General features: G+C 35.2%; 1 protein-coding gene and 1 long non-coding RNA gene across 2 annotated transcripts; both read right to left on the bottom strand.

Moving 5' to 3' along the window:
* Positions 1-351: 351 nt before the first annotated feature.
* On the bottom strand, positions 352-1,179 carry LOC145029790 (uncharacterized). Its single transcript, XM_078978252.1, has one exon. It carries the CDS (start codon positions 1,177-1,179, stop codon positions 352-354), a length of 828 nt encoding a protein of 275 aa, XP_078834378.1.
* Positions 1,180-14,372: 13,193 nt separating this feature from the next.
* Positions 14,373-15,274, bottom strand: LOC145028903 (uncharacterized). The gene is made up of 2 exons (XR_013676250.1): positions 15,203-15,274; positions 14,373-14,935 (listed from the first exon to the last, which is right to left on the bottom strand). It is a non-coding gene; the product is annotated as an uncharacterized LOC145028903 (long non-coding RNA).
* Positions 15,275-19,710: the final 4,436 nt, after the last annotated feature.

Raw genomic sequence — 19,710 nt, 5'->3', positions numbered from 1 at the left:
CCTCGTTAACACCTGTAGTTATGTTCTTATAATATATTTATTTTGATAAGTTATATGATCGGTTGCTCCTGAGTCAACGATCCACTCATAATTTAAATCAAAACTACCTACCATATTTGCCTCCGGTTTTGTTTCAGAATCATTGACGTCGTTGTTACCAATGAAGTGTTTAACGAACATCTTGTATTGCTATTCTGTTATTCCAAGAATGGGACTTGAACTCGTTTGAACCACAGTTGCTTTAGGCTTTGTCTATCTCCCTTTTCTTTTCCAGACCACCAATCAGGGTATCTGATTTGTTTGAAACACCCTTGCAGGTTGTGCCCATCTCTCCCACAGAAGGTGCAATGTTCATTTTGTTATAAAGAGCACCTTTGTTGGTCCTTTTGCCCATTTCTTTTGTTGTTGTCCTTCATATTTGGCTAGAACAAAAGCTTGAAAGGCAGCCACTTCTTGGGTTGTTTTCTTGTTAAAGGAAGCAGCTCTTTGTTGTTCATCCTCCGCGACTAGGTGGTAAGCTGTCCCTAAACTTGGTGTTGGTTTTGTTGCTAAGATATGGGTCTGTATCAATGAAAACTCGCTATCAAGACCCATCAAGAACTTGTACATTCTCTCCTTCTCTTTGAGTTCAACAAGTTTTCTTCTAATCCCGCACTTACATCCTTCACACGTGCAATGGGGAATCGGTAATACATATTGTATTTCATCACATAGTCCTCGTAAATTTATGTAGTAGGCAGAGACAGAAGTCCCATCTTTTCGAGTACCAATGAGTGGTTGTTTCAACTCGTAAACCCTCGGTACACTTTCCTTGCGAAACCTCTCCTTTAGATCATCCCAGATCTCAGCAGCACTGTTAAAATACTTGACACTGTCATGTATTTCCTTCTCTATAAATGTGGTGAGCCAACCCTTTATCATTGCATCACAACACATCCAAACCATGTAAGTAGATTCATTTTTTTCTGGTTTCTTTATCGAGCCATTGATAAAGCCAATCTTGTTCTTAGCAAACAAGAAATTTGTCATCTCTTGTGACCAATCATTGTAGTTGGAATCGGTTAGCAACTCGTTTACTTGCATCTGTTTACGATAATCGGAAGCATGTATGTAGAATGGTGAGTTTGAGTCTATGGACTCTCCCTCATTCTTCTGTTTACTCTGGTCACCACTAGTCATGGTGGAACGATGATTTTAGGGTTTTGAATATAAGAAAAGTATCCGCTCTAATACCATGAAGAAATTGGTAATAAGACTTCAATTGAATAATGAGGAATCGTCAATAAAAATATATATAAGGGAGAGAAAATAAGGAAACTATAAAGAAGGAAACAGAATCAGACCATAAAATGGTCAATTATGATACAAAATAACACCCTGTAATAACAGTAACATGCATTATGGTACTTATGTTATTGGTTTTTTTTGATGAAATGTCTTGTTGTTCTTTCTTTGGGCTAGACGGCTGGTTTGACTCTAAATTTATAGAGGTAAGATCATATCCCATTACATGATTAATCAACACAATGTAGAATGAATAATTCAAAAAAATTTAAAGAGTGCCTCCTGAATAATGCAAAAATTCTATAAAGAGTGTCATTTTCATATATGATCTATGTTATTGATTTAATTATATATTGAAACTTAATTAGATTTCAAACTTCATGGTGTTGGAATGACATCAGAATAAGTTTTTTATTTTATGACTATTTAAGGGACAAAATTGCAAAAATGGTCCCTGTGGTATGCAAATTTTTGGGGTTTTAGTCCAAACCCCGTGTTTTTTGGATCCTTGGTCCTTTTGGAGTGGTTTGTATGTGGAATTAGTCCCCGGACTTAACTTCCGTTAAATATGATCAATTAACCCCCCTCATGTGCCTCACTCGTGAGGGTAAATTTGTCATTTCATATGTAAGGGACCATTTTTGCATAATCCATTTTTTGGCTTATTTGACATTTACCTCTCTCTCTCTCTCTCTCTCTCTCTGAAATTTCTTCCGGGAAATTAAAACACACGCACACAACTTCATCATCTTCTTCTTTGATCACATTTCTTATCCTCACTATCCCTGTACAGTTAGTCAATAAACACAGATATATAAAGCCAAATATCTGAGAATCGAAGTAGAAAATAAAGCTCCCAGATTTTCAAATCTTCCTCCCAATCTAGAAAAAAAAAACCAAAATTCTCATCAAAATCAAGTTTAGATAAAAAAAAGCATACAGAAAGCCATGTATCTGGGATAGTTGACGACTTAAAGCTAGTCCCCCTGCACAAGATCATACCTCTCAGACCGTTGTGAATTTACGCCTAAATGTAGGTTTCCGACGATGGGGTAATTGTGGAATGTCTCTCTCTCTCTCTCTCTCTCTCTCTCTCTCTCAGAACTGTTATTCCCTCTCGATTATGTAAGCACGTTCATATTCAATCTATATAATGCTTTCAAGAAGAAATAATTCACCTGTGATCAGAAGAAATCAAGCACGCAGAAGAAACCTATGAGGTTAGTAGTTCATCAGTTTTGATTTCAGTTTTTGTGTCACACCCCAAAACCGAGAACGGCGGAAACGTTCAGGGGTGGAGGACGTCATGTACAGTATCTCAACAGTGAAATATAATAAACAAGCAACAACATCATCCATTGCATTATAAGTAAAGTTTTAATACATGTGTGTTCTTTCATTGTAGTAAGACACCAAAAATATACAATCAAAATAAAAGACGAGATTTGTCTGCTCCGTCTTCTCAAAACCTGGCCTTCGTACCTGTCTACTGATGACCTGAGAATACAAGTTATTTTGAAAGCGAGTATCAGCTTTAAAGCTGGTGAATTCATAAGTATATAAGTGTCATTGCCTTGTTTGTGAAAAGCTGTTATGAAGGCCTTGTGGATCGCTAATTGAAAATGTTGATGTAAGTATGAAAAAAAAACCCTAGAAAATCCCTTATTTCCTATCAGTTTGAGATGTAGTCTTCTACCAAGACCCGAATGCTTTGTTTGTAAAATGATAGTTTTCCTTTAATTGTTTAGTACTAAAGTACTTAGTCTAACTCATCGTTTATGTGAAAGTATCACAAAATAAAGTAAACAGGAAAATGTACTACTGTAAGTGTTGTCACTGGGTACTAGGACTAACACAGCATATGTAACTGTTATCTGGAGGTACTAGGGTTAACACGACCTATATAACCTAATGAACATCCGAAGATTGTCCAATTGTCCTCTGTAGCAGCAGCAGGGGAAGGAAGGGTTAGTCCCTGTAAAGGTACTCCTAGTATAAGTAATAACCGTAGGCATCCGTAGATGTTCATTACCCACTGTTGCTAACAGATGGGTTCCGGAATGGTTAGTCCCGTCCATATATCCCGAGGTATTGGGGATACAGTCCTATTCTAGATATCCCGAGGTACTGGGGATATGCAGGATAATTTACACAGAAGGTACTAATAAATTATCCTCGCAATTCGTGATACAAATATTCAAATAAGTATACATAGGTAAAGGTATCAACGTAAAGGTACTCAGGTAATGTGTTCATGTATCAGGTAAACATATGTAAAGGTACTCATGTATCAGGTAAGGTACTAGTAAAGACTCATGAACGAACTGACTCTTTTATGATTCCTTGTAATAGGAATAATGTTTTGTTATCTTCCAATTATCCCTATGATAATTTACTGTAATCTAAATAGTTGATCATGTAGGTTTACACACTCTTACTAGTCAAGGGTGTGGGAAACTAAATGAAAGATGCAAACTATAACATCAATAAATATATATAATAATATAAGTGTATATGCATAGTTTAGTTCAAGAATGTACAATGGTTTTGTAAGACATCTTAAGTGTTTTGAACATAGATTAACAATAACCTGAGGTCATTTTAATATACATTTCAAAGGTAAAACTTTTGATAACAATGTGTTTTTAAGATTTAAAACCATTTCATGCATCGCATTTTGTAGTATGTAAAATCTGTTAAATGACAAGCACAGTTATAAAATACATATCAATGATTTAATAACCTGTTTGTTTCTACTTGTATCCCCCCTTTAAAGCATTTAAAATCATTTAAAACATTGATTAGGGGTATTAACTCACTTGATTGATTGAAGAAAGCGTGACGAAAACCGAGCAGAACTTCTACTCGAGAAAGCGGATCTCTCGAGATCCTCGGGAAATCTCGGGAGTCTCGGGAGTGTAAAACTTTCTTCCCACCTTGGATATGAAAACCGGGCCTTTGGGATGATTCCGAGGGTTGAAATGCAGAGCTTCGACGCAAGAAAGGAAGGAAATTAGCAATTTTGGCCGACACCCTCGCATCCTTTTTATAGGGGTCTGAGAGGTTGCGTTACGCGGGGTGTACTAGAGTACGCGCTGCGTACTCATGCATCATGCATGAGCGAATCCTCGGTCGAAACATTGGAGCGACATGGATGAACCGGAGCCTAGCATCCGAGTACGCTGGGCGTACGAGGGATCGGACCGATGACTTCTTCATCGGAATAACCGGGCTTTAATTTAATTTATATTTAAATTAATTAACAAACTTCAAAAATTCATATCTTTCTCATACGAACTCCGTTTTCGACCTTCTTTATATCCACGCGAAGGTGAGACTACGATCTACAACTTTCATTTAGACTCCGTCGGCTAGTTTTGAATTTATTTTTAATATTATATTTTTAATAGGTCGGGACAGGAAAAGTCCGTTAAAGTTCCATAACTTCTTCATCCGACGTCCGTTTTCGTCAGACTTTTTACTGTTGCGCTAGTATTATTGAGCCCTTCGATTCTCATTTAGATTGTGTCGGCCAAAAGTCTCTCGATCTCTATTTCGAGTTTTTAGCTGTCTACTGTTATATCTGTAACTTAGAAAAATCACAACTTCCTCCTACGAAGTCAGATTTGGACGTTCTTTTTATGTACATTTACGGTTTGATGATATCTAAAACTTTCATTTAGATACTTAAGGCCAAAAACTATTGTATTGAAACTTCGCGTTTTACGTTTATCAGTATTGCCGGTTTTGCTGAGAATCTTCGATTGGTCATAACTTCTTCGTTATAACTCGGATTTTAGGGTTCTTTATATGTATGAAAACCTTGACATGATTCCTACTACTTTATTTAACCCAAATAATATTTTTGGAAAGTTAAATTTTGACCTAAGTTTGACTTGCGTTCCATCATATTGCCTCGAAATATTGGGTTGTCACATCATCCCCCTGTTAGAGGGAATTTCATCCCGAAATTAGAGTTTAAGCAGAATTGATACTACGCTACGGATAGAAGTTTAATTTGATCTTTGCGTTCCTAAGTGAATTCAAATCCTCACATGGCCTTCCAGTGAACCTTTCACTATCGGGGAACGACTTTGTTTCTTTCGTTTGCCTTAGTGGTGTGATAACTCTTCTTGGTCGAATGTATGTTAGATGTTTTGTGGACTGTGAAATTAGTACACCCTGTACCCTACAAGTAGTGTCTCCAGATCTTCAGAGCGATTATCACTGCTCCTGACTCAAGATCATGTGTTGTATAGTTAACTTCATGTGTCTTAAGCTGTCTTGAGGTATAGGCAGTGACCTTTCCTCTTGCATAAGAACACAACCTAGTCTTACTAATTATGAAGTCAAAACCTTGTGGTCGATTAGATGTTGTGAAGATCTAAAATAAGGTATGGTTACTCATGAATTAAGGGAAAAGGATAGGTACTTTTGTTCTATCTGTCTTCATTGTCCCAAATCGACAGAAAGGGCATGCGTTGGGCTTCTAAGTTTATTTGCATGGCAGCATGATAACTCGTAGTCTTGGGAAGTCTCTGTCCTGAAGTTCATAGTAGAACCCATACTAGGTCCATCAATCATAGTCTTGGGTATATGAGCCGTATATAAATAGGCTTGAAACTGTGGGTCTTTGGATTGAACTTGACGTACTACACGAGTGGTACTTCTGGGGTTGTTTTAGCTTATGGTTGCTTTCATGGTCTTGTGCCAAGTCGTTGGCTGTTAGTTGAATTTTTCTTCGGAAAGGATGAGAAATAATAAGTGCTCTATGCATGACTACTTTGGTATTATGGAATGACGGATTTGCTAGAAAGAAACTTTCGGAGGAAGAGATGTACGTATGAAGCTGTTTTTGTGAGGATCAAATTGAATCAAGTCATATGATAATGTCGGAATCATAAGGAAACTTAAAGACATTAGATTTAAACGTAAGATGTTTACAGACAAAACACAACCGTGCAACCATCAACAGAGTTACAGCACTTTAGACTACTATAAGACTATTCTTGCGAATAAGGTATACTACAAAAGGTAAGTATACGCAGTACGAGCATCCCTATAGCGACGGGATCCCGCAAAAGATAAGACTCTAGTTGCACTAGTTTTAAACATGTTTTAAAAATACATACATAATACTGACGATTGGAAGTGAACGTATACTATAGTAGGTTCTTTCATTGTTTCTTTCCATTTTGAGGTCAAACTCCTCCGGATTCGCTGTCGTCCTTCTCTGTTGGACAGTCCCTCTTGAAGTGTCCCATTACACCACATAGATAGCATATTCGAGAGATTTCGACATTGGTGTTTCAAGTAATGTGTTGGGTCCGAGTCTGGCAGCAATTGGTAGTATGTCCATTCTTGTTGCATTAAAAGCAGTGTAGCGGACGACAACTACCCCGATGATGGAAGCCGCACTTATTGCATTTCGGTAGGTTTCCGGCATACTGCCTAGCTGGTGTAGGGACAATTGGGATACCTGAAGGGATGGTAGTAGGATGTATAGATGTCGTGGCTGCGAAGGTTGCCACATGTTGTTGTCTTTTGCTCGCCCCTTAGGGTGATTTTCCTTTAGCTTTAGCCCAGAACTTTCGTTTGTTATTCTTAAGCTTGGGATTCGGGGTTTCGTGGTAGATTGTTTCCCGTTGAGGTATTTGATTGTTACTTGGATTGGAGTTATTGTTAACAATCCCACTAACATTCGTGTTGTTAGCGTTAAGGTGGGTCAGAACAACTGACACGGCAGTCGAGACTGCAGCTCGAAAGGTAGTTGCATCAATCTTAAGTGTTGGTGTTTGGTTGATGGGTTGATTGTTTCTCCTTGGCGACATGATTCTGTTACATGGAAAGAAAATGAATTTGCGAGTGAGAATGGTTGAACCTGGATGTACTTTGATCGCTTAAGTAAAGAGTAGAAGTATGTTCTTGAAGTTTTGACCTACATCTCTATGATACAGTCCGAGTACAGATTAGAAGTATGTTCATGATAGTTTGACCTACATCCCTATGATGCAGTCCTAGTTCAGAGTAGAAGTATGTTTGTAGAATGGTCTTTAAACGTTTATCGTTCAAGCCGAGGTATTATAGGTTGGTGGATAAAATGATCCAACCTTTAAAAGAGGCTTGAAAATGATTTTGGAGTTAAATTACCATAGTCTAATAACGTGACTAGATGGGGTTTCAGATAGACTCCAACGGTAGTAAAATGAAGGTATTTGAACAAAGAGTAACACGGAAGTTAGTCGACTTTCGATATCATTGATGTTTAAGATGTAATAGGTTTGGGGAAATTGACCTTGTTGTAGGTCATACATCATATTCGGAGTAGAAAAGTATTTGACAGCATAAAGACTTAACTAAAAGTACTTATAGTACAAGGTAGTCACATAAAAATACTACAAAGAACATAGATAGGAACACGGTTCTTTAAAACAAAGAAGGAAGTAAGGTATCTCCTATTGGCGACGGTCACCCCTATGGTGAACCCTTAGTTTGGTTAGTTGGTGTTTCATATCAAGTAGGTATCTCTCGTACACCCTCTGGCGTACTTGGGGCTCTATGACTTTGGCTCGGGTTTTAGCTAGTGCTTGTAGCAGGGTCTCATGGTTTCTCTCAGATCTCTCACTGGTGATCAAGGTGATTGGTGTGAATGGTATGCATTCTTGCATTGGCATTAACCTTTTTGATACGTTGAAAAGTCGTCCTGCTCTGAATTTCGTTTCGGGAAACTCTACGGATTATGATCTGTAGAACTCTATCTGCTGAGATTCCTTCACTTGAGTGGTAGAAGCTTTGGTATCCATTAAACGGCATAGGTTGATCTTGCTCTTCACTCCATGTTTCCAAGCATTCTACCCAAGGAGGCGTCGGGCCATGAAGAGCTGGACGAGGGTTAGGGTTTGAATTGGGAGCTACTAAGGGTAGGTTCTCATCCTCGGGTTCGGAGTTATCATCATCCGAAAGGTCTTCAGCATGGTGATCATTCAAAAGGGAGTGGATGATCATTCTCTGGTTCTTCTCTGAACCATCCAGCACTGCCTTCGTTCGGGAAGTACGGGTTGTTGTGGGGATGGAGTACAGCTATGTTTTCTATGCGAGAATTTAAGGGTAAGAGAATAATTATTATACGAACTATCTAGATAATTATTTAGAAAACCTTCATTAGTTACATCGCTATTTGTGAAGTGCATACCAGTTATGGGTAATTTTAACAGGATAGACCTTCAAATAAGTGACCTTAACTCCGTATTCACACAGAATAGGGGTGCAGTAAAATCTTCGCAGATTCTAAGTCTATAACATCCTAATTACATATAGCCTTAGTGTATCCACTTAGCAACTATCAACTTAGTGATGAAGATCCCGTTTTAGTTCTCAAGTATGAAGTACTTATAGTAACAACAAATACTTCTATAGTATTTTAATTTTTATGTTATGTTCTATTGCTCTCATTGTGGTAGGATTGGTAAGATTTTAGCATTGTTGCAACCACCCAATTAAACTTAGGCACATGCTAGTCAACCCTCGGATAATATAGGTGATCAGGATATATCTTCCCAGTTTTGACCATATGTCTCTAAGCCCACTTGTGTTGCCCAATAATCGTAATTCTTTTGTACTGTCCTAGTGACACTGATTTTAGTATGAATGCAGGCACGTATACTTACTTAAATATTTTATTCATTAAAGTATAAACTCTAAATCAGAGTATTTTTAATCCCATTTTATTTATAGTTAGTATATCTTTTATGGGTTGATATACTCAATTCACTATAAACAATGCTCTGATACCAATCTGTCACACCCCAAAACCGAGAACGGCGGAAACGTTCAGGGGTGGAGGACGTCATGTACAGTATCTCAACAGTGAAATATAATAAACAAGCAACAACATCATCCATTGCTCTATAAGTAAAGTTTTAATACATGTGCGTTCTTTCATTGTAGTAAGACACCAAAAATATACAATCAAAATAAAAGACGAGATTTGTCTGCTCCGTCTTCTCAAAACCTGGCCTCCGTACCTGTCTACTGATGACCTGAGAATACAAGTTATTTTGAAAGCGAGTATCAGCTTTAAAGCTGGTGAATTCATAAGTATATAAGTGTCATTGCCTTGTTTGTGAAAAGCTGTTATGAAGGCCTTGTGGATCGCTAATTGAAAATGTTGATGTAAGTATGAAAAAAAAACCCTAGAAAATCCCTTATTTCCTATCAGTTTGAGATGTAGTCTTCTACCAAGACCCGAATGCTTTGTTTGTAAAATGATAGTTTTCCTTTAATTGTTTAGTACTAAAGTACTTAGTCTAACTCATCGTTTATGTGAAAGTATCACAAAATAAAGTAAACAGGAAAATGTACTACTGTAAGTGTTGTCACTGGGTACTAGGACTAACACAGCATATGTAACTGTTATCTGGAGGTACTAGGGTTAACACGACCTATATAACCTAATGAACATCCGAAGATTGTCCAATTGTCCTCTGTAGCAGCAGCAGGGGAAGGAAGGGTTAGTCCCTGTAAAGGTACTCCTAGTATAAGTAATAACCGTAGGCATCCGTAGATGTTCATTACCCACTGTTGCTAACAGATGGGTTCCGGAATGGTTAGTCCCGTCCATATATCCCGAGGTATTGGGGATACAGTCCTATTCTAGATATCCCGAGGTACTGGGGATATGCAGGATAATTTACACAGAAGGTACTAATAAATTATCCTCGCAATTCGTGATACAAATATTCAAATAAGTATACATAGGTAAAGGTATCAACGTAAAGGTACTCAGGTAATGTGTTCATGTATCAGGTAAACATATGTAAAGGTACTCATGTATCAGGTAAGGTACTAGTAAAGACTCATGAACGAACTGACTCTTTTATGATTCCTTGTAATAGGAATAATGTTTTGTTATCTTCCAATTATCCCTATGATAATTTACTGTAATCTAAATAGTTGATCATGTAGGTTTACACACTCTTACTAGTCAAGGGTGTGGGAAACTAAATGAAAGATGCAAACTATAACATCAATAAATATATATATAATAATATAAGTGTATATGCATAGTTTAGTTCAAGAATGTACAATGGTTTTGTAAGACATCTTAAGTGTTTTGAACATAGATTAACAATAACCTGAGGTCATTTTAATATACATTTCAAAGGTAAAACTTTTGATAACAATGTGTTTTTAAGATTTAAAACCATTTCATGCATCGCATTTTGTAGTATGTAAAATCTGTTAAATGACAAGCACAGTTATAAAATACATATCAATGATTTAATAACCTGTTTGTTTCTACTTGTATCCCCCCTTTAAAGCATTTAAAATCATTTAAAACATTGATTAGGGGTATTAACTCACTTGATTGATTGAAGAAAGCGTGACGAAAACCGAGCAGAACTTCTACTCGAGAAAGCGGATCTCTCGAGATCCTCGGGAAATCTCGGGAGTCTCGGGAGTGTAAAACTTTCTTCCCACCTTGGATATGAAAACCGGGCCTTTGGGATGATTCCGAGGGTTGAAATGCAGAGCTTCGACGCAAGAAAGGAAGGAAATTAGCAATTTTGGCCGGCACCCTCGCATCCTTTTTATAGGGGTCTGAGAGGTTGTGTTACGCGGGGCGTACTAGAGTACGCGCTGCGTACTCATGCATCATGCATGAGCGAATCCTCGGTCGAAGCATTGGAGCGACATGGATGAACCGGAGCCTAGCATCCGAGTACGCTGGGCGTACGACGGTACGCTGGGCGTACGAGGGATCAGACCGGTGACTCCTTCGGATAATACCGGGCTTTAATTTAATTTATATTTAAATTAATTAACAAATTCAAAAATTCATATCTTTCTCATACGAACTCCGTTTTCGACCTTCTTTATATCCACGCGAAGGTGAGACTACGATCTACAACTTTCATTTAGACTCCGTCGGCTAGTTTTGAATTTATTTTTAATATTATATTTTTAATAGGTCGGGACAGGAAAAGTCCGTTAAAGTTCCATAACTTCTTCATCCGACGTCCGTTTTCGTCAGACTTTTTACTGTTGCGCTAGTATTGTTGAGCCCTTCGATTCTCATTTAGATTTTGTCGGCCAAAAGTCTCTTGATCTCTATTTCGAGTTTTTAGATGTCTACTATTATATCTGTAACTTAGAAAAATCACAACTTCCTCCTACGAAGTCAAATTTGGACGTTCTTTTTATGTACGTTTACGGTTTGATGATATCTAAAACTTTCATTTAGATACTTAAGGCCAGAAACTATTGTATTGAAACTTCGCGTTTTACGTTTATCAGTATTGCCGGTTTTGCCGAGAATCTTTGATTGGTCATAACTTCTTCGTTATAACTCGGATTTTAGGGTTCTTTATATGTAAGAAAACCTTGACACGATTCATACTACTTTATATAACCCAAATAAGAGTTTTGGAAAGTTAAATTTTGACCTAAGTTTGACTTGCGTTCCATCATATTGCCTCGAAATATCGGGTTGTCACATTTTGATTTCAGGATTTGGTTTTGATTTGTTTTGATTTTGGGTTACTAAGGTACTGAGGTGGATAGATTTGCAAATTGTTATTATATTCTATTATGTGTGTACAACCTATAAAGTCGATCTATTTTTCTTCCATACAGAGTCTTTCATTCTGATTTGTGTGTTTGATTATAGCCTCAAGTTCATCCCAAAATTCATGTAACCGTGTTGCCCTCTTCCCATTCTGTTTTAGTCCCCAAATTTTTCCTTTACTCTCGATGGGATGAAAGAGTGGGAGTGTTTCTTTGATGGCAATGGTTTCTTTGGGGAAATTGTTTTGATTTTGGCTGATGATCTGCTTCTGTGAGTGCATTTATAAGTTTAATAGAGGATGATGGATTGAATATGCCAAATTGGGGGTATTACAAACCTTCATCCCTACCACTTCAACCTCCCAAATTTGGACTATTAAAGATGTGAGGACTAATTTTGGAATTGATTACAAATGATGCTGATGCGATGGTTGGTTCATCCCAAGGACATGATTTTGAAGTCTTTGATTAATCCAAGTTGCAATAAGATGATCGAACCAGGTGTTGTTTGGAATATTTTGCCGCTTTCTCTTCAAATCCAACCCCGATCTACAATCTGGTCACGAAGAACGTCAGAGCTAAGTAGAAAATTGAGATCGTGAAGCAGTTTTGGATCACGATGTACTGTGGTTTGACCTGGCAGCTCCATCTTCGACAATTGTGTTTGTTTTTCTTAGTGGAATTGCTTATTGTTTAATTGAGTTTGTGTTTGTTAAGAGAGAGAGAGAGACATGAGGGGGCTTAACAGATCCTAATTAACGAGAGTTAAGTCCAGGGACCAAAACCACATACAAACCACTCCAAAAGGACCATGGATCCAAAAAAACTCGTGGTTTGAACTAAAACCTCAAAATTTTGCATACCACATGGACCATTTTTGCAATTTTGTCTATTGAAGGCCTTAACATCTTTTTTGTCAAGAAGCATCTAAGGTAGTTACTTTCTTTGTTCAAGAAAGACAATATCATTTATAGTATCGAGCCGTTAATTTTGTATTTTATAATGAAAATGGTTTTTTACTAAATTTAAGTTCTTGGTTTGCTTCATCAAATATATAAGGTCAAGAAGGTTGGGGATCCAGATGAAGGTATATATAATTTCAAGTTCATATATGGTGAAAAATAAGTTTGTACATAAGGTATCTTAAAAAGATTATAGATTTAATTTTTTTACTTGGAAGTTTATTCTTATTTTAATACCAACATACATAAAATGGTAACTTAAACAAAATAATTGAATCGTCTTTTTTTTTTTAGTCAAATGATTGCTCACTTATAAATAACAAAGTTGTTTTGGTCTTCAATTTTGAGGTCATGAATTGCTAAAAATACGTTTTAAGTGATTTTTTCAAGTTTTGTTTGGATTAAGGTTGTGCTTGTATGGTAGACTAATGGACAAACCTTGTGTGACTCCCTGTTAATTCCCAGAAAATGGACTGACCTGCATTACTCAATGTTAAGCCTTCTTAACTGATTTTTTTTTATAGATAATGTGCTTTTTTGGTCGCTGGATGTTCCTCTTCCTTTAATATTTCCATTCCTTTACAATAAAAAGACTCTAAAAAAACCTTATGTTTTACTCTATTTAATAAAATTCAACCAAAAAATAATGACAAAAAAATAGCCTGACCAATCCAAGCTAACGCCAACGGCACGCGAGTCTTCGTCTGGTTTCTATTTAATAAAACTCACAAAAATATTCTTTGTCTAAGCGAATTTATAGAAATGGACCTGTGTTTTACAAAAATCTTCTTGGCTAATGGTGAATTCCAGAAATGGGCCTTTCTAAATAGCAAATTTAGATAAACGGTTTCTATGTTTCACAAAAATTACAAGATGGCCCCTATGTAGCAGTATATTTATAGAAATGGTCCAGTGTTTCTACAAAATAATATAAATGGTCCCCACTTAGGTAAAATTAGAAAAATACGCCCCATGATTTATAAAATTACATTCATGGTCCCCGAGTTCTAAAAATGGCTCTATGATTTATAAAAATTAAGAGAAATAAGCAAATTTATTGAAATGGGCCTTCTCACTATTTTTTTTTTAAATGGTCCTTTTGTTTCTTAAACTTACTCAAATAGTATATGCGTAATAGAGAATTTACATAAATCGTCCATGTGTTCTACAAAGTTATATAAATAGTCCATGCCTAATAGCATATCTACATAAATTGGCGAACTATTTTAATTAAATTACATAAATGGGTCATACAATAACAAATATTACCCTACCTAATAGAAAATTAAAGAAATGATCCATACGTTCCACAAAGCAACATAATTAATTGTCCATGCCTATTGCCTAATTATGAAATTACAAAAATGGTACATGTATTTAACAAACCTACTTAAATGATCTTTGCCTAATAGCGACAATACGAAAATTGTCCCCATGCTTCACAAAATTTACAAAATTTGACATCACCTAAGAGGTCACTAAAAATTTGATGTCGAAAATATAGGATTAATAAATGAGGAATTATTGTAAGGGAAATTCAAATGTTTCCACAAAAGGAAGTATCATAAAACTGAAAAGTCAATATATTCATTTTGCCATTCCAAAAATATATATGTAGACGTCCTTTATATTGGACATATATAGAAACAATCTCCATCTTTCGTTCATACTCTTTACAACCAAAATCTTTCTAGTACTATATATCTCAACCATTTCTTGAAGGAAAACCTAGATTTTTAATAACAAAACTTTATGATATGCGTGAGTGATAAGAAGAAAAAGAAAAGGATATACAGTAATTGCATACCAAATTACCTTTATGGCTCTTTATTTATCATGCAAGTTTACTCCTTTGACTTTTAACCAAAACCATCTCTTTACACGTCGTTGAAATTTAGTAGCCTTTTGTTTCATCTGTTGTGCAAGGGGTTTGGACCCGTATGGATCTTCCTCTTGTCATCACCATATTCTGCAACACGATCATCTTCTTCTCGTTTATCTGTTTGACACTTTAGACCAATACGTCTACATTTAACATGATGCTCATGATGATGAGGATGTGAAATATTGTATGTAGTTGAAGAAGAATAAGGAGTCCCTTGAACAGAAGATACAAATTGTAACTGTAGCAACAGCAATACGAAGAAAGAAAATAAGAGAAATGCTTTACTTCGACTTGTCATATTTCTAGGGTTTGGTGTTAAATTAGAAGAGTTGTGTGTAGGAATTCTTGTAATTAAAAGAATGAATGAAGGCTTTATTAGGTAGTTTTGGATTGTGCAATGTTCCAACTTTGGAAGCTTAAGCTCTGAAACTTAAGGACTGTGTGTATGTGTGTGTGTGTGTGAGAGAGAGAGAGAGAGAGAGAGAGAGAGAGAGAGAGAGATTACTTGGCCAATGTGTTGAACTTGAACACATTTTGAATATACGCGTACGTTGGTACGTTGATTCGTTTGTTTTTAGTTTACTCGGCCAAATATTAGATATTAACGTCTAGCAATGATCTCTCATTAGCTTTTAGTTTAAAAAAGAAATATATATATATATATATATATATATATATATATATATATATATATATATATATATATATATATATATATATATATAGTAGGTGTGAGACCCATGTATTACATAGGTTTAATTAAAAAAAATAAATATAAAATTTTAACAATTTAAAAAGTTTAAATTTATAAGAAAAATGAGAAATTTTTTGAATTAATAAAATTAATTAGATTTTAATGTATTGATTACATTACATATATAAACTATTTTTAATAAATATTTTACATATATATTACCTTAAATATTAAATATGAAATTTTAATTTAATAAAATAAAACATACAATAAAATTACAAGTGGAAAATAAAAAATTTAAAAATTTTAGAAAATATCCTGTGTCCAATTGAATGAGAAAAGGTCATGTGGCAAAAAACCTTCATTTATTATAGTATATATATATATATATATATATATATATATATATATATATATATATATATATATGTGTGTGTGTGTGTGTGTGTGTGTATAAACTACTTGCACCTATCGTCGGGCCACTAGCAGACTGTCGTTAAACCACCATCGGACCGTTGCCGAATTAATATTAAATTCAATGGTGTTTTTCTAGCTATATTCACAGCTTAATAGAACAAACATTGTAGCTCCATTTCTTTGGTAAGATTTTTTATTTTTTCAGCCAAAATATACAAACATTTAGTAAAAAAAAAAAATTGAATTATCTCTAGAAAAAAGCAATTTTCTTTTTTGTAAATTATAGATTTCTCAAAAAAATATGTGTAATAAATATTCATATTTTAAAATACAATATTCACAGTTTAATAAACATAACAATTCACTATTACACATTAATATTTTCATGCATACATTCATTCATATTTTAACACAATTTATATAAAATATACAATTTAATACAGTCTATTTTAGTTTAATACATAAAATTCACAACATAATATAAAACAATTTATTATACATTAATAACATATTTAACGAAGTCAAACTTAAAATCTCTCACCACCACCTAGAATAACTACCACATGTTACCACCAACCACCCGTGCAACTGTCGCATTCATTTTTCATTTGAAATCAAATCTGTATATGAAATCATTGATTGTCTGCTTAAATATTTTATTCACAATTTAATAAATCAATTAATTCACTTATTCAGAGTTTAACGCAAAATAATTATAAAAACTAATACATTTTTACATATTTATTCAACAAAAAAATAAGCATATTCACAAGAAATTAATGCAAACATTCATACATAAATCATTCATAACTTAACACAAAATTCATTAAAAACCATAGCTTAACACCACCAATTCATAGTGTAATCAGAAAATACATAACTTAGTACAGTCAATTCACAGTTTATAATACAAAAATCACAATTTAATATCCAAGATGCACAATTTAACATAAGTCAATTCGTAGTTTAAATAGAAAATTGATAGTTTAATACAATTAATTAAATTTTACATCTTAATATAGTAAATTCACAATTTAATACACAAACTTCATAGCTTAATATAGTTAATCAACCATTTAAATAGAAATTTCACAACTTAAAGTTTATATGCATTTTATTCAAAATTATAGAAAATCCTATATGCACATAATGCTTTTTTCATATCATATTTCTAAAGAAAACACAAAATTCATTAAAAAAAATGCACAACTTAATACAATAAATTCACAGTTTAATACTTAAAATTCATAGTTTAATACACAAAATTCACAGCTTGATACAATAAATTTACATTTTAATATACATAAATTATGCATTCATAGTCATATTCTCACCTTAAAACTTATACTTTAAGACTTTCATTCATAGCTTAATAAAGCAGTTCACGACTTCCATTTAAATAATTCACAACCCCGTTTCAAGACTATCATTCACAGTTTAATAGAGCTTAATAACTTATAAAATCATTAAGACATTGAATCAAATATTGTGTACCAAATTTTAAGACTATATAATTCATGTTTGAATTACACATAATTAATCTTACATTACGAATTCATTTATCATATATTTATATAGTTATGGAACTTTTTGTTTGATTAAATGACTAGATTATTTAATTCATTTATCGTATATTGTTCATATATTTGTGAAACTTTTTATTAGATTAAAGGGCTAGATTAAACGTTGATGTTTATTAACAACTATTCCTACTTACTTAGATATGTTAAACTACTTAAAAGTAATCAATAGAGTATACCTTTATTATCTTGTCTGTTTTGGGCTATATGACAGTAACTAGTGTGGAGAATTGAAAACTTTTATCCTCTCTGTCCAATCACCACACATAGAGCACACACCTACACCTTCACATGCTCGAGCATCTCCATTATATTACCGGAGAATGATAACTATGACTTCTCACTTCTTGTAAATATCACATTTTGTTTTTAACGGTAATACTTGATTCCCACATGAACTACTCATCGGAACACATCTCTGCCGGAACTTGTGACCAAACAACACACCTGGTTGTGTTAAACTCGCCGAGAAGCCAAAACATTTGTTGGAGCACCTCGTTGGAAGATGTCAACGGAAATCATCACATACCCAGATCTGATTTACACTCCGTTATGATTGCTAATAGTTTAAAAGAAAACATTACAGAGAATGTGACATCCCGACTCCCAGGTATTTCCTTATTATTTATTTATTTTTTATTGGGACTTCATGAGTGACTAGACGAGTTGTAAGCCTAACTCATCGAGTAGAGTCCGATTTGGTCACGTGGGTTTAATGATCGAATCTACGAGTCGGAGAGCTGACACATCGAGTTGGCTTTGTGAGGTGAAACCCTAAATCTCCAGGGATGGGACCTATTTAAGAGAACTTATGTCCTCATTTCCACCTCACCAGCTGCCCAACTCCCCTGTATGAAACCGTAAATGTTTGTAGTGAGCTAAGAGAGCTATAAAGCTAATCTTTGAGTATTCTAGTGCAACTTTTAAGGAGAAGAGGATATTATCCATCAAGGAACAAGGATAAACTGTTGGATCAGGTGCTATATCGACCAGAGCTTCTGTGAAAGGTAAAAAGCCTACACCTTTCTGATCTTATTGGTTAGATCTCCTGATTATGGAAGTTAGAGCTTTTCCTACCTTTTGCTGGGATATTGAGTGCATTGAGTCTACCAGGAGGTCTAGACTTCAGATATGGACCTTGTGAGGTCCATAGAGTCCAAAGGTCCCAACTTTATTCAGCCATATAAGAGTTATTATGCTTAAACACCCTTGTTGGGTTGTATTGGCATTTTGGAGCAAAATATGCCATGTATGAATATAAAGATCGAAGCTTTACGTGACATTCGAGCCTTGGGAGCCTAGATCTAGGGTGTAGAGTAGTAGATCTGCCATAAAACGTATGAATGAAAATTCAGACTAAAGGGACTCGCCAAGTCAACGAGCTGACCCGACGAGTCAGCTAGGGTTTTTTTCGTTGAGTCTGGACAAGGGTGACTCGACGAGTTGATGAGACAATTCGATGAGTTAAGTTGGGTTTTCGTGACATTCTGAGGAATATCGGGGACTCGGCGAGTCACATAGGCGTGCTCGGCGAGTTGGGTCAACATGGGTAGTTGACTCAAGTGTTGACTTCTCTTGACTATAGGGTTTGGTCAAGACAGGGTTTGTGGGGGCCATGGAGGGGGTAAAATGGTCTTTTAACCATCTTAAGAGTTAGAAAGAGTTTAGCATGATTTATATGAAATTTTGATCTTTATGAGTTAACTAGAGATGCTTATTACGTGTAGGCGGAGATTAGGCTGTTCGAGGGGTATCCAGTTGTCTTTGCTTACTTATGAGGTGAGTCTTCTCACTATACTTACCATGAGTGGTATCTATGTGTGACCGGAGGGCCTTTTTTGCTTATTTGAGTTACATCATATTATGCATTTTTTTATATGTGATATATATGTTATATTTTGTGTTGTACTAAGATAGGATCAGAGGTTCCAAACCGAGTTGTGGGATCGGAGGGTTTAACTGAGACAAGACTGGAGGGTCCTAACCAAGACGCATGAGACCGGAGGATGCATGACGAGTTATAGCCATGAGAGGCTTATTGTTTGTGTATGTGGTATTTTGGGGAACTCACTAAGCTTTGTGTTTACCGTGTTATGTGATGTGTGTTTTGATTACTTCTCAAGACCGCGGGAAGGTGCCGGCATGATTGTACACACCAGTTCGAGACTTTGTTGAGGATTCTGGGATTTGACTTTTATTTGTGGATTTATGTTGACATTTGAGACACTTGTGGTTTTTATGAAATATAATATATGAGTTTTATGTGTTTTAAAATGAAAATTTTTGTTTGAAAATTTACGGTGTTACAAATAAATTCTTAGG

The sequence above is a fragment of the Lactuca saligna genome, chromosome 2 (assembly GCF_052625555.1).
Source record: "Lactuca saligna cultivar CGN05327 chromosome 2, ASM5262555v1, whole genome shotgun sequence".
NCBI lineage: Eukaryota > Viridiplantae > Streptophyta > Magnoliopsida > Asterales > Asteraceae > Lactuca > Lactuca saligna.
Note: the sequence above shows the minus strand (reverse complement) of the source record. Positions and strands in the feature narration are given on the sequence as shown.

What these genes read in the sequence shown, in the direction of transcription:
- LOC145029790 (XM_078978252.1), bottom strand. Translation starts at nt 1,179, where the DNA reads ATGACTAGTGGTGACCAGAGTAAACAGAAGAATGAGGGAGAGTCCATA.